The sequence below is a fragment of the Myotis lucifugus genome, unplaced genomic scaffold (assembly GCF_000147115.1).
Source record: "Myotis lucifugus unplaced genomic scaffold, Myoluc2.0 scaffold_137, whole genome shotgun sequence".
Classification (NCBI taxonomy): Eukaryota; Metazoa; Chordata; class Mammalia; order Chiroptera; family Vespertilionidae; genus Myotis; species Myotis lucifugus.
Genome location: NW_005871185.1, coordinates 2,147,471 through 2,162,362, shown reverse-complemented (window position 1 = coordinate 2,162,362; position 14,892 = coordinate 2,147,471). Strand labels below are relative to the sequence as shown.

Sequence of the window (14,892 nt, the reverse complement as noted above, 5' to 3'; positions counted from 1 at the left end):
GCAGGACCTGCCGTTGAGATGCTGGTGAAGATTCTTCGCCTCGCTCCCCGGCACCGACCTGCCCAGCCTGGCCCAGGCCTGCACCAAATTCCACCACATCCTGCACATCGACAGCATCTGGAGACGGCGCTGCCGCGAGGAGTTCGGCGTTCGTGAAAAGTTGCAGAACCTGGAGATGATCGGTATGTCTTACCGAGAAGTCTATGCGAAGCTCTTCCCATACAGACACATTTTGGATTGTGGCAGCTAAATTATAGCTATAGAACACTGCTGAATGTCGTGGTGGACGGCTCATGCATTACTGGCTGGCCGTACAGGCCTTCCCTTAACACCCATGTGCGTGGCCCAATACATTTCAAGCCCGCGTTCAGAATTCGCCTGACGGAGAGGACACCAGCCGCGGTGGAGTGCATGGCAGGCCTCCTCGGCAGGCCCCACAACGGCCACATGCAGATTCAGGAGGACAGGCTCACCATCCAGTGCAAGAGGACAGACCACCGAACGGATTCACCAACGCGGCTTAGGGGAGAACGGGGGCGGGGGCGGGTGCAGGAGGACGGACAGCAGTATGACTGCCTGACCTACCGCCGCCTCTACCTCCCGCCACGCCACCCGGACGACCTCATCAGACCAGGCCTCTTCCACGGCAAATTCAATGCCTTCAGCCCAATGACTGTCATGCTCAGCTTCCATGGGAAGTATGCCAGGGTCACGAGGCTCATGGGGATAGGCACGAAGGCGTTAGAGATCCACCTCATGCGCCGCATCCAGCTGCGAGATGGCGAGATCTTCCGCAACTTCAATGAGCTCTCCCGCGTGGTCCAGGAGATTGACGAGCAGGTGATCCGGGAGCAGCACCACCAGCAGCAGCAAGAAGACGGAACTGAGGAAAGCCAGGGCCATAGCTGGCAGAGCCCTGCCCAGCCCAGCGTTGGGGAGTCCGGGCCTGCAGCTTCGGAGGAGCAGCCTGTCCCGTTTGTTCTGCCTGTGGGCGTGCGCTCAAGTGACCAGAACTACCCCCGAACCTGCAGGATGTGTTTCTATGGCGTGGACATTGATTCCTTCGCTTACCCCAGGCACTGCTGCCCTGGAGTCTTCATCCTGTTCGATGAGGACCACTTCGGGTTCATCTGGCTGGAGGAGAAATACTTCTTCTGGTACGGCAGAGTCCAGGACACATTCCAGAATGTGGAGGCGCCATCCCCGCAGGCCTTCCTGGAGATGCTCAAGGACATTCAGTCTACTTTTATATTTTAATCTGAATAATTCTTTACTGGCATTTTTTCAATAGTTTTTCTTTATAAATCTTAAGTGGTTTCCCATTGCTTATAAAATTAAAACAAAATCTTTTCTAAACAGCTGTATTGAAGTGTAATTAACTTATATAGATAAACTACTGTTGATTTATCTATTAAATCAGTTGATGAAAAAAATAAAAATAAATAAAATTATAGTGTGCTATGAATAATGCTGCTATGAATATTTATGTACAAGTCCTGTGTGGACATATATTTTCATTTCACTTGAAGTAGATACCTAGGAGTGGAACTGCTGGATCATGTGATAACTCCAGATTCAACATTTTAAAAAACTTCCCAACTATTTTCCTATAGTATACATTCCTACCAACAATGCATGAGAGTTCTAATATCTACACACCCATGCTAGCACTCATTGTCTTTTTAATTTAAACATTTTTAAAGAAATATTTCAATGATTACAATAAGGCATTTCAAATGCATAAGTTTTGAAAATATGTAGAATTAGATAAAATGAAAAATATTCATTCAGGGCATGTCTTTGCAATTTTTCTTTTAAATAGCTTATTTTTTTTTACCTGATTGTGATAATGAATGTTCAATTTTGGTCAAATATGAATTTAGAGGAGGTATGAGTATGATCAAAGAAATTTATCTATAATAGCAAATATTATTTACTAGAAATTGTGTAAATTCCTTTATTAAATTATCCCACTTAATTCTCAAAGCACCACTCTGAGGGAGGTAACATTATTTTAGTCATTTAATAGGTGATAGCAACTGAAGTTTCAGAAGTTAGGTAATTTCTCTAGGTTAATATTGAAGTAAATAATGGAGCCAGACCTCAAACTCAGGTATGGAACTCTCCAAGGCCTCTGCTATATACAATAAACTCATGCTGGTTATGGAACTTATGTGGGCATAAAGGGTAGGTGGAATTTAGTTCATAGGGAAGGATATTTTGGTTGGGAAAGAATTTATTATATAAACCAGACTTGGAATAGAGTCAACTATAGAATATTTGACAGTCATTGAAAGACCACTCTAATTAGAGTTAAGTGAGGAAGACAGAGTTGGACAGGTTGTATTATATGTGGTCTTAAATGTAGGGCAGAGAAGGTAAACTATTTCTTAGAGGCAATAAAAATTCATTGAGTAGTTGTTTGTGATGAAGAGGTGGTATCTTGTGATGGACTAGGGGAGGGAGTGATTAGATAAGGAGGGAGAGGAAGGATATTGTTGAAAAGCTTTTGTGTAAAGTGAAGAGGAGTGAGACTATGGGATAGCTGAGGATGAGAATGGACTTCAAGAGTATATTGAACAGGCATTAAGGGATGGAAAGAGCAGAAAGGAACTTTCCTCTTCCTCTCCTACTCCCTCCCACCCCCCAAAGGCTGGTAGTAAAAATAAATTAAACCTGGGAAATAAGGAAGTTCCTTTGTTCTGTAAAATTCTCTACTGGATTACAAATACTAATTTTTCAAGATATTTCTGATAGTTTCAAGTATTTTAAATGTACTTTGGCATCTAATTCAATGCTGTCGAAGAATGTCAATAACTAATGATTTTTTGTATGAAGGACTTAAAACCTAGTATTTGGAAAATGAAACTAATTCACAATAATCTATGTGATGTTAAACTATAATATGTGTGTTCTTTCTAGGGTGTAAGTCACCTGATGGCCCTAAATAGAATTAGGAAGAAAGAGACAAATGTTTCCAGATTTCTAAGGATCTGCAGCAATTACACTCCTGATGTGATTACGGTCATAGCAGATTTGATGCCATTGAAATTAGCTAGTTATTAATAATAGGAAAGGAGCAAAGGAGGAAACCAGACATTATAGGCATGTCATTTGGGCAGCTTCACCAGGAAGGTGCAACTTTATACTCCCCAGGGAACCACAAGTCCATTCCCTGGAAAACCCCGAGGGAAAGGGCTGGACAAAAGGGAAGGATGGAGACATGTGCAGTGAAGTTGGGGTGACATAGGAAAGGTACTTGCTGTCAATCAAACCTGGGAACAAAGATCATTGGCCAGAGGAGGTGAGGCCACAGCAAGCCCGCAAAAATTTGGGGATATGTAATCTGCAGACAAAGGAATTCTCTTAACTCTTGGCTCTTTTGACTCTGGTTCCATTGGTTTTGCTCCTGTTTTCTTGCATTCGCCTGTGTTCCCATTATAGCCATGTAGCCCTGTGGACTCCACACGCAATGGACTGATGGCTGCAGCTGGGAACACAAGCTAAGGTAGCCTGGTGCTGGATTAGTCTGTGCAGACATTGAATGGAAACTTTGGGCAATGGTTTTAATCCTAGCTCAGCTGAAGCCATACCTACACTTCTTCAATGATGGGACAAAGGGAAATGGGAGCTTGGAAACTCGGGGATTTAATTCCATGCAAATAAAAATCACTGGTTCTCCTATGGGAGTCTCAGAAAATTATTTTTTGTGTGATATCGCAAGAAGCCCACTCCCACCAGCAACCAGTGGGGATGAGGAGCACTCTACAGATAACAGCTCCAAAGGCAAATGTTTCTTTCCTTAGGTTTTTTTTACTTATGGCAAGGAGGTAAATTTTAAAAAATAAGGAAGTCCATACTTTATTATAAAATATAAATGAGACTCTTAACTTTACATAGCTAACATTTATTGAGAGGCTCAAAACTATAAAATAAAATAATTATACAAGACTATCAAGTTTTTCTGAGTAATAAACAACTCCAAAACAGCGTGGCTTAAAACAATAATTATGTATTATTTCTCATGAGTCTGGCAGTTCTGATGATATGGGCTGGGCTCTGCTGATCTTAGCTAGGCTCATAATAAATCTACTGTCAGCTGGAGGGTCATCTGGACACTGAGTGATCTGCATTTCCTCCAAGTATTTCTCACATCCCTCTAGTAGTGTAGCCAGGAAATGCTGCCATGAAGGTGATGGAGTCCAAAAGAGAGGAAGCAGAAATATTTCTCAAGCCTCTGCTTGTATCATTACATGACCGAACAGACTAGATCTCTTCAGTCTATTATAAGAGAAAAACTGCAAAATCTTACAGCAAAGGGTGTCAATGCAGGGATAGGTGAAGAAGTGAACCATCAAAGCAATTGAGCTGCCACAAGACCAGACTACCTTGCTTTTATTCTCTTCCAACAACATACTTACTGTATTAGGTTGTGATCACAGCTATAGAGTGGTTGGTCTATAGGAAGGGCTTTTACCATGTAATGTTTCCTTCCTGTGGGAATTTGGAAAATCATCAAAGTTGCCCCAAGTCATAGTTTTGTCACCATAGACACATTTAATAGCACAGAAAAATGATAATTAATGGCTATCTAAACTTAGAATATAATAATAAATGAAGGAAAATTTGGATCAAAATAGATAATATCAAGGTGCTCTCCATTCATGGAGTTTGATTTCTAAAACCACTAAAAAGGATGTATAGGAAAATCAGACAGTTTGTGTTAAAGTGAGAGTATCTGGGCAATTGCCTTAACTCTTCACTAGGTACAGTGTTATAAAGTCTTGGTTTATGAATTTATTTTATCTTGTCATTGTTTTTTTATGTTGCCATAAATACGTGATGTAAATATTTATATAGGCCAAATCACTGAATTAAAAAAATAATGAATTTCATATTTCCATCTACTTTGAAAGAAGGAATGAGAACCCTGGCTGATTATCTCAATTACATCAACCATAATCAAGCACAGTTAATTTGGTACTTATGATGGTCTAGACTTAACTTACAGTTAATATATCATTGCATTTTCTTGAAAAGAGATTTCAAACATGACTAAAGTTTAAGTATGTAGGAAAAGTATGCGATGTATATCCATAGCTAAGAATATTTTTCTACTTGCTAAAATTTTATTTTTTTTCACCTAAAATATTTTTTCCTTCCATAGGTCTTTCTAGAGGCCTCATCAACTTAATTAATGGAGAAAGTCTGGTAACCTCTATAATGTCTTATAATATGTTTGCTAGTATCATGGATTTTAACACCGACCAGAAAAGTATGAACCATTCCTTAGGTAAGGACCTATTTTTTAATTTATCTTTATTGTTGAAAGTATTACAGATGTCCCTTTTTGTTCCCTCATTGACCCCTTCATCCCTTCTCTCTACCCCCTACCCCCAGGCCTTCACTGCACTATTATCTGTGTCCATGGATTATGCATATAAATACTTTGGTTAATCTCTTCCTGCCCCTCACCCCTTTCCTCTGAGAATTGTCAGTCTGTTGCATGCTTCCATGTCTCTGTCAGTTTATTTTGTTCATTGGATTCCACATATAAGTGATATTATGTGATACTTGTCTTTATCTGACTGGCTTATTTCGCTTAGCATCTTAGAGGGTGTACCTTCTTGTGCTGAATTGAGGTTTTAGGTTCACCACAGATATTCCAGGCTGCCATGGCCCGGGTAAACTAATTGGATACAGAGAAAAACTAAAGGTGAGTGCTTCATTTGACCAAGTAGGATAATTGTCCACCATGTGGACCCGACCCCTTGAAGAAGACATGAGAGGATGATGGTCCCCTAAATGGGCCTTCTTGGGGAAAAATAGTCTTCAATTCTGAGTTTTAGGCATTGATTATGAATAAATAAAGCATGATGAGTCAAAATAGAAATAAACACTCCCCGTCCCCCCAGGGGATAGGGAGGTCAAAGTCTTAGGCTTCCTAATTTTCAGGAGAGGGCATCATAATGACTATACAAAGTCTTTTGGCAAAACATAGCAATATTAAAGATGTAACTATCCTTTAGTGCATAACTGCACTTCTGGGGCCTAAGGAAGTAATCAGAAAAGTAAAACCAAATTATGTACAGAAATATACATTGCAGCATTATGTATGAGGGGAAAGACTGGAAAACATTAAATGTCCATCAGTAAGGAACCAATAAGTTGGCAGGTGAGAACAATGGAGGCAATTCATTCTGCATTTCCTCAGTGTCTTATGTTGGATCTAGAATATAAATGACATGAATTTAGTGACTTTCTACCTCTTGTACATTACCACATTTCCAAAATTTATTGTAGTGTTTGGCACTGAATAAATGTTTATTGCTTAACGGAGACTGAAAGAAGTTCTTACACTAAACTGACTGACTTTTGTAAGCTTGTGTGGCTTTCAGAATTTGAGAACAGAAATATGAAAACACCCTACATGATATGAATGAGCTATTTTAAAGATAATGACAAAAAGAAAAGCTAATTCAGTCATATCATCACTCAAAATTAAGTAAGTTCTATTAACTATTTTTTAATTTTCTCCCCTTTCTTGCAGCACGTAGCATCGTGAGTCCAATATTGTCATATTATCTATCAAGTTTCTTGTTTGGAATTCTAAGTGCAAAACTGGTTCATTTGTGGATGTCTACTGTGTTTGGTGATGATATCAACCATATAAGTCTCAACTTTTCAAATATGTACCTCATCTTTTTTATTTGTAAGTGAGAAACCTATCCCTAAAATTAAATCACATAGAAAAATTAAAGATATCAAAAATTCATAATAGGCATGCCAAGTAAAAGTTAGTTTAAAACAATTTAACTGATCTAGAAGGAATCTTTTTGTTAAAATAATCTATCAAAAGAGATAAAAATGTTAGTATCTATACAACAGAAAACAATATGCCAAAATATATAAAGGCAATACCATTATTAAGCAGGAGAATTTGACAAAACTCCTAATTACGATGAGATATTCTAACATGACTTTCCCAGATAATTTCATAGCCAATTGGAAAAAAATAGTATGCTATAAAAAATTTTAAATAAAAACTTAAATGTGGGGTTCATAAGATATGTAGAGTTTTCCTTTCTAAAACATAATGCATATTCTTTACATATACCTGTAGACCATTTACAGAAATAAACTAGAATACAGAACATTTCAATAAAATTCTAAATCCACAATGCAATTAAATACTAACTACAAAAGGAAAGTCTTAATTATTCTAACTGCCTAAAATTAAATATACTTTTCTTGGTATCTCAAAGATCAAAAAGATCAAGTAAGACTACATATTATAAAATTTATTATTAATCCATTTATCACCACTTTCTTCTCATAGAAGTATGGCAGGTATTGGTAATTAGCTATATCACTATTTGCTGATACAGCCTCAGAATCATGTTCAACCCAGTTCTTCAGATGGCCCTACAAATGATTTGAAGTTGGCATATGTGACAATACCTAGACAACAACTTACAACTTAATATACTATGTACTTCCATTGCATTTGAGAATAAGACAATGTTGCCTATTCTCATATCCAAGATTAAAAGTTATTCTGGAAGCTCTAGCTAATAAAATAAAATAAAAAGAATACAATTTATACATATTTTGAAAGAGAAATGGTTATAGTAGTTGCAAAATTTTAGATTATGTAGAAATTTAAAGAAAATAAGCCAATGATGCTTTTTAATAGGTAGTATGAAGTTAATATAAAAAAATAGTACTGTCCTTATAAGTCAGCAGTAACTAGTTTGAAAATATAATGAAAATTTGATTCTCTTTACATTGGCAAAATATTTATAGAATATCAAGGAATAAACTTACAAGAAATATAGACCTAAACAGAAAACTATAAAAGTTTACTGAGAGTATAACATTTGAATTAATTGAGACAGGAAAAAACTTTAGAAGTGCTAATGTAACAGGATTTATTATTTTCATGTATGAGGAAAGAAAGGCAGAATGTAGGATTTTGAGTTTTCCTAATTGATCAGTGAATTAAAGCCAATTATAATCTATTGATGTTACAGGATCAAGTTAATAAATTAATTATGAGAATATGATCAATCTGTACAAGTCCTTTATCATATACGACTTAAATTTTGCATACCTAATTTCTTGCAAAAATATATCCCAGCAAATATAATTTCCTCTAACACCATTTAGTAAGCAAGCATAACCTCAATATTAAGGGTTATACCCCCAGGAAATAATAAATATTGAGTCAAAATGTCTCTTACTAAACATTTTAGAAAGAGCAATTCTAGGGAAAAAATGTATGAAAACAAGATAGAGTGAATATAAATCTAATGTAAAAGGACTTTCACTCTGTCCTGGCTTAATGTTTATATTTTTAGTATCTTCAAGGTAGCCATCATAAATATTTTCCAAATTTTACTATTGCATAATAAGTTACAATGACTAGTTCAAGACTTGAGAGCCTTAAAGCACCTATGTCCACAGATCCCTCTTTTTTCAGGATTCAAAAATGACTAATGTGTTATTTTATGGCTTAGGTACCATTTCTAGCCAGAACTAAAATAAAGAATTAGACACAGAAAGCCACTCTATCGACACAGCGAAGCATAAAAAATGCCGAGACAAAGAAACAGGACACAAATGACAGAAATGGAGGAAAGCAAACTACTGGATATAGAGTTCAAAACCACACTTTTTAGGTTTTTCAAGAATTTTCTAGAAACCACCGATAAATGTAGTGAGATCCTCAAGAAATCTAGTGAGACCCTCGATGTTGTGATAAAGGACCAACTAGAAATTAAGCATACACTGACTGAAATAAAGAATATTATACAGACTCCCAACAGCAGACCAGAGGATCACAAGAATCAAGACAAAGATTTGAAATACGAAGAAGCAAAAAACACCCAACCAGAAAAGCAAAATGGAAAAAGAATCCAAAAATACGAAGATAGTGTAAGGAGCCTCTGGGACAGCTTCAAGTGTACCAACATCCGAATTATAGGGGTGCCAGAAGAAGAGAGAGAGCAAGATATTGAAAACCTATTTGAAGAAATAATGACAGAAAACTTCCCCTACCTGGTGAAAGAAATAGACTTCCAAGTCCAGGAAGCACATAGAACCCCAAACAAAAGGAATCCAAAGAGGACCACACCAAGACACATCATAATTAAAATGCCAAGAGCAAAAGACAAAGAGAGACTCTTAAAAGCAGCAAGAGAAAGAAAGTCAGTTACCTACAAGGGAGTACCCGTACGATTGTCAGCTGATTTCTCAACAGAAACTTTGCAGGCCAGAAGGGAGTGGCAAGAAATATTCAAAGTGATGAATACCAAGAACCTACAACCAAGATTACTTTATCCAGCAAAGCTATCATTCAGAAGTGAAGGTCAGATAAAGAGCTTCACAGATAAGAAAAAGCTAAAGGAGTTCATCACCACCAAACCAGTATTATATGAAATGCTGAAAGGTATCCTCTAAGAAGAGGAAGAAGAAGAAAAAGGTAAAGATACAAATTATGAACAACAAATACACATCTATCAACAAGTGAATCTAAAAATCAAGTGAATAAATAATCTGATGAACAGTATGAACTGGTGATTGTAATAGAATCAGGGACATAGAAAGGGAATGGACTGACTATTCTTGGGGCGGGGGGAAGGGGTGTGGGGGTGAGTGGAGAGATTAGATAATAATCGTGCACCTATGGATGAGGACAGCGGGTGGGGAGTGAGGGCGGTGGGTGGGGTGGGAACTGGGTGGAGGGGAGTTATGGTGGGAAAAAAGAGGAACCAGTGTAATCATCTGAACAATAAAGATTTGATTTTTAAAAAAGGCATTGAGTGTTTGGGAATAGAGGATACACATGGGCACATGGAGACAGAAATGTGAAGGGGCTCAGGTGTCTGGGCAGACTAGGTTTAAGAGATTACTGATATTTTCTGTGTAAAAGATTACTATTTCCAAGGCCAAAATAAAGAAAATGAAAACTAAAATGAACCAAAAAAAAATAAAGAATTATAAAGCTTATAATTTTCTACCTCTAAAGTAAGAATAATACTGATTTAATGAATTAAAATGTATCGGAATCAAACTGACAGAAATATGTGGTGGCTAGCATATTTTCACTTTTTTGGTTTTGAAATTATACAAAACAATTTAAAGAGGTTATCAGGAAATATTAACAGTGAGAGTTGGAAAAACATAATTATAAGTGGAGATCTTTCCCTACTAGGTAGGTATTAAACACTTTATAAGCCTACAGTTATTAAAATACAACTGTTGTAATGAAGGAATACAAAGTAAACCAAAGAAACAGAAGGTACACATATAGCAATTGGATAAATATGGCAATAAGATAAAAGTGACATATCCACAATGTTCTTCAATATTAAAACAAAAATCACTCTTTTTTATTAACCAGAACAGCGTCTGCTAAACATTAAGTTAAAAAAAGAAGCCCAAATACAGAACCACATTACTGTAAAATCCCATTATAGTTATATATATATAACTATATATATATATGCTAGAGGCTCGGTGCACGAAATTCGTGCACTGGGGGTAGGGGGAATCCCTCAGCCAGGCCTGTGCCCTCTCACAGTCTGGGATCCCTTGCTCCTTACTGCCTGCCTGCTTGCTGCTCCCTACCACTTGGCTTACTGCTCCTCAGTGCTGCCGCGGAGGTTCCTGCCACCTCCGCTGCACTCACCAGCCATGAGCCCGGCTTCTGGATGAGCAGCACTCCCCCTGAGGGAACTCATTGTACCTCCAGGCCCTGGTTGGTGTGGATCAGTAGTTAGAGTGTCCTCCCACGCACCAAAGGGTCATGAGTTCGATTCCAGGTGAGGGCACATACACAGGTTACTACACAATTGGGTGTGCATCTGAGGAGGAAGAAGGATGATGGGTGGTGGTAGCAATTTTTAGTATTATGCAATTGAAACCATGTCTGATAGCCTCTCTGTACAGTCACTGTACTATCAAGTTATTTTCATCCCTGATAAAATTAATACTTTATTTTTATTTATTTTCAAAAATAGGTGAGCTAGTTGGAATGTCTGGAGTCTTTACACTGGCCATTATGGGACTTTTCTTAAATTCTACAAGTCTTAAACCAGGAGTTGAGTCACTACTACTTGAGTGAGTGGCCAGCATATTTTCATTTTGTTTCATACATTAGAAGCCATAATATTGTAATAATAACTGCACCTGCAACTACATGGTCAAAGTAAGATACTGATCGGAACCACCCAACTGAAAACACTTCCTATAGACTCTGTTGCCTGTGTCTTCTACTCTTTTAACTTTAGGCAAAACTTTTAAGTTCACCTTAAGTTCATGTTGGCTCTATTCCCCCATGAATTCCTTTACCATATACTCAGTAATTTTCAATCTAAACCACTAGACAAGGTTAGGAATAAGGGAAGGCAAGGGAGACACTCATTTCAGGCACACAATTTTAGAGGGTGCCAAAAAACCTCAATAATCAACATAAATAATGTGTTTAATGCAATATTTTGGGGCAAACTAATGCAAAAAAATCAATGATGAAAATATTAAAATGTTAAATAAAGATAAGATCAATATTACTGATAGTTCCTTTTGCCTCAGGCTCCAGTGGGGCTCAGCATGACACTGACACTAGAGTGAAAGACCAATATTTTAAAGACCATAATTTTTAAAGACCATAAAGAGATGCCACACAAAGCAAATTAAAAGGTCAAGCTAGGGCATTTGAAGAGGGTTAATGGTTTCGTAAAAGAAAGTATGACCAAACTAAAAGTAAGTAGTGTTATAAAAAAAGAAAGTATGGCAAACTAAAAGCAAGACTTAATTTTAGTAGAAATATACCAATGTGCTCAAGGGCACCCACCTGAGGATGTATGGAATCTGTGTCGGCCTCAAATAAGGGTGCATTCTGCAAGGCTCCAGTACAGAGGACCCACAAAACACAATGGCAACATATGTGTTAAAGGAAGCCCTGAACATGATGAGTTTTAGAGTTTGGAAGAATATTATAGAAGATAGAACAAATTTAGAAGTCAGAAGCTTAAAAGTATAGGATCTTATAAGATTTTGGAGCACGTCACTAAAATTTTTTTATCAATTACAATGAAAGCTGGTTGTACTAGCAGCTAGGCATAATTAATTGGGCCACAGTTGTAGGAATAATTCAAAATGTTACACTAATATTCAACTGTATCTATGGGAAGTGATTATGAAGGCTCCCTTCACCTTCTTGCTCTAAATGAAAGAGAAAGCTGGATCTTCCCTGAAGGCATTAGTTCCTTTGCATTCCTTAAAAGTCATGGTATCTTTCTCACCTGCTTCCCTGGTACTATTGAGCCTAGCGTTGAGGTAGACTCTGTACCTCAGTCATTTCTATATAATGGTTTCTCCTTCTTCCCGAGTGCAACTTAATTTTGAAGCTCATGACATCAGATTATACCATCTGCCACCTTCTTGGTTGTAGTTATCCCTAGAGCCTGGAGAAGATTCTCCCTCCTCTGCATTCACTGTGACTTCTCTCCATTACTCATCACCATTCCTAGTGATGTCAGTCAGTATACACACGATTGATCCTTTACTCCTCACCTTTCAGTTCTTGAACCTCTCTCCACCTAAGAGCATGTCCACCACACCCTGCTTCAACCACCCACTTATATGGTCATATAAATAACCACTTCATAATCTCAATTTCAAGAATCTTAGTATCTAAAATATGATATGTACTAATTTTCTACTCTCCAAAAGAATTGAAACCTAAGATGATAATGTTAAATCCTATTACATCCTATAATAATCTACAGCAGGTGCATACTACTCTTTTAGAGTAGAGGCACACCATCTCCTATCTTTTCAATGTTCGCCCCCAGTACCACAATTCTAACAATTCTGCAAACATGCTTCGACTATAATGCATTAATTTTATTATCTTTTACTGATTCTTACCCACCTCACTTACCCCTTTCTCAGATCATTTCTTTTGTTTAAAATAATCTAATTTCTCATCTCATTTGGCTATAAGTCAAAGTTATTTTAATGGAAAACAAAGTCCTATGATATGTCCTTTCATTAACTCTATGATTCTTTTACCACTCTCACCCTCACCCACCCTGTGCTAGCCACACTGATCACTTTGCTGTTTCTCAAACATGCCAAATATGTTACTATCCAGGCTTGTGTCCTTGTGTGTCTGCTCTTGGAATGTGCATATTGCATACTCCCCCTACATAGGGGCAGAAGTAGCTGCCTCATTTCGTTCATGCTTCTGTTAATACATCACTTTGTTAGAAAGAAGTTCTCCAAGTAGGAGCTACTTCCTTACCATCATGTATAATCTTTTATTCTAAGCAAATTGATGTCCCTAAAAGATCCAGTCCATAAGTTCTTATCATTCTTCTAAGCTAGTGGCTGTGCAATGTTGGGCAATAAAAATAATACAGATGCCTAGATTTATCTAGTCAAAACCTATGAGGGTGAGAGCATAGCACTTCTAATTTTTAAAACCTCTCTCCAGCCCGACCAGTGTGGCTCAGTGATTGAGCATTGACCTATGAACCAGGAGGTTATGATTTGATTCCCAGTCAAGGCACATGCCCGGGTTGTCAGTTTGAGTTTGATCCCCAGGGGAGGTGTGCAGGAGGCAGCTGATCAAAGTTTCTCATCATTGATGTTTCTATATATCTCTCCCTCTCCCTTCCTCTCTGAAATCAATAAAAATATTTTTAAATAAACAAATCTCTCTCCAGATAAAAGTTACATACAGATAAAAATGTGGCCCTTTGCTACCATAAAAGATCTAGATATATTAGCATAATGCACGATCCCCAAATGAAAGAAAGGGACTTAAAAAAATATTTAGAAGCTCTTTTTTGTATGTGTCTGACTTACTGCACACACACACACACACACACACACACATCAGGTTTCTCTCATTAACTTCTACCACATATAAAAGGTCTTGACAGCTTCTCAGTATTTATAGCTTCATTGATTTTATTACATTTTATGTTAATTAAGACTAATCTTTGGTATTTGATGACATTTTTCTACAATATTAAGGTTAATTTTTAAATTATGTAATCATTAAATGAGTAGTAAAGTATGACTGATTCATATCTATCACTTCCTTGACTGAATTATCCTACACAATATTTACAAGTGATTGCCTTAAATGTGTGTGTAGGTGGATGTAATGCTTTGAGAAACTCTTTTGGGGAGTGACAATGTTTATGGTGCAACAATTGGATTTGTTTTTGATAGGGAAGTCAGAACACAATTGTCATAAAATATATCTTAGTGTGTTTTCCTCCAAGTTAATGTTGGATGCAATATTTAAATCCAGAAGGTAATGGAATTTAAAATATGGCCACACATATACAAGAAAGAGATGATAGCTCTCTATATCTACATTAATAAAAGAGAAACATGCAAATTGGTATCACTCCACTACACCCACCAGCCAATCAGAGCAAATATGCAAATTAACCCAACAAATATGGTGGTTAATTTGCATACAGAGGCGCAGAGCAAAGACTGAAGGCTCTGGCCAGAGTGAAGACTGAAGACTGAAGACTAAAGAGGCTTGGCTTCTCTGCTGCTGCCAGACCAAAGGCCTGGGTCCTGGCTGCCAGAGGAAAACCGGTGCCAGCAGCCAGGGGAAGGAAGGCCTATTGCGTGAATCTTCGTGCAAAGGGCTTCTAGTAGAATAATAAGCCTAAATTTATCATAGAAAAATCTATACTAATAAAAGAGTAATATGCTAATTAGACCAGGAAACCTTCTGGGAGACCTTCCAGACAAAGCCATGGTGGCAAGGCCGAGACAGAGGTGGTTAGGGGCGATCAGGCCAGGAGGGGAAGGCAGTTGGGGTGAGCAGGCCAGTGGGGGTGGGGGGGAGTTGGG

General features: G+C 37.7%; 1 protein-coding gene across 1 annotated transcript in view; it reads left to right on the top strand.

The window, feature by feature from the left end:
- SLC9C1 (solute carrier family 9 member C1) overlaps positions 1-14,892 on the top strand; it is a 99,846-nt gene that overhangs the window by 20,387 nt on the left and 64,567 nt on the right. The window contains exons 6-8 of the mRNA XM_023758699.1: positions 5,168-5,293; positions 6,551-6,712; positions 11,025-11,124. Of these exons, the coding sequence (XP_023614467.1) occupies positions 5,168-5,293; positions 6,551-6,712; positions 11,025-11,124 (388 nt within the window). The remainder of the gene's footprint in view (positions 1-5,167; positions 5,294-6,550; positions 6,713-11,024; positions 11,125-14,892) is intronic.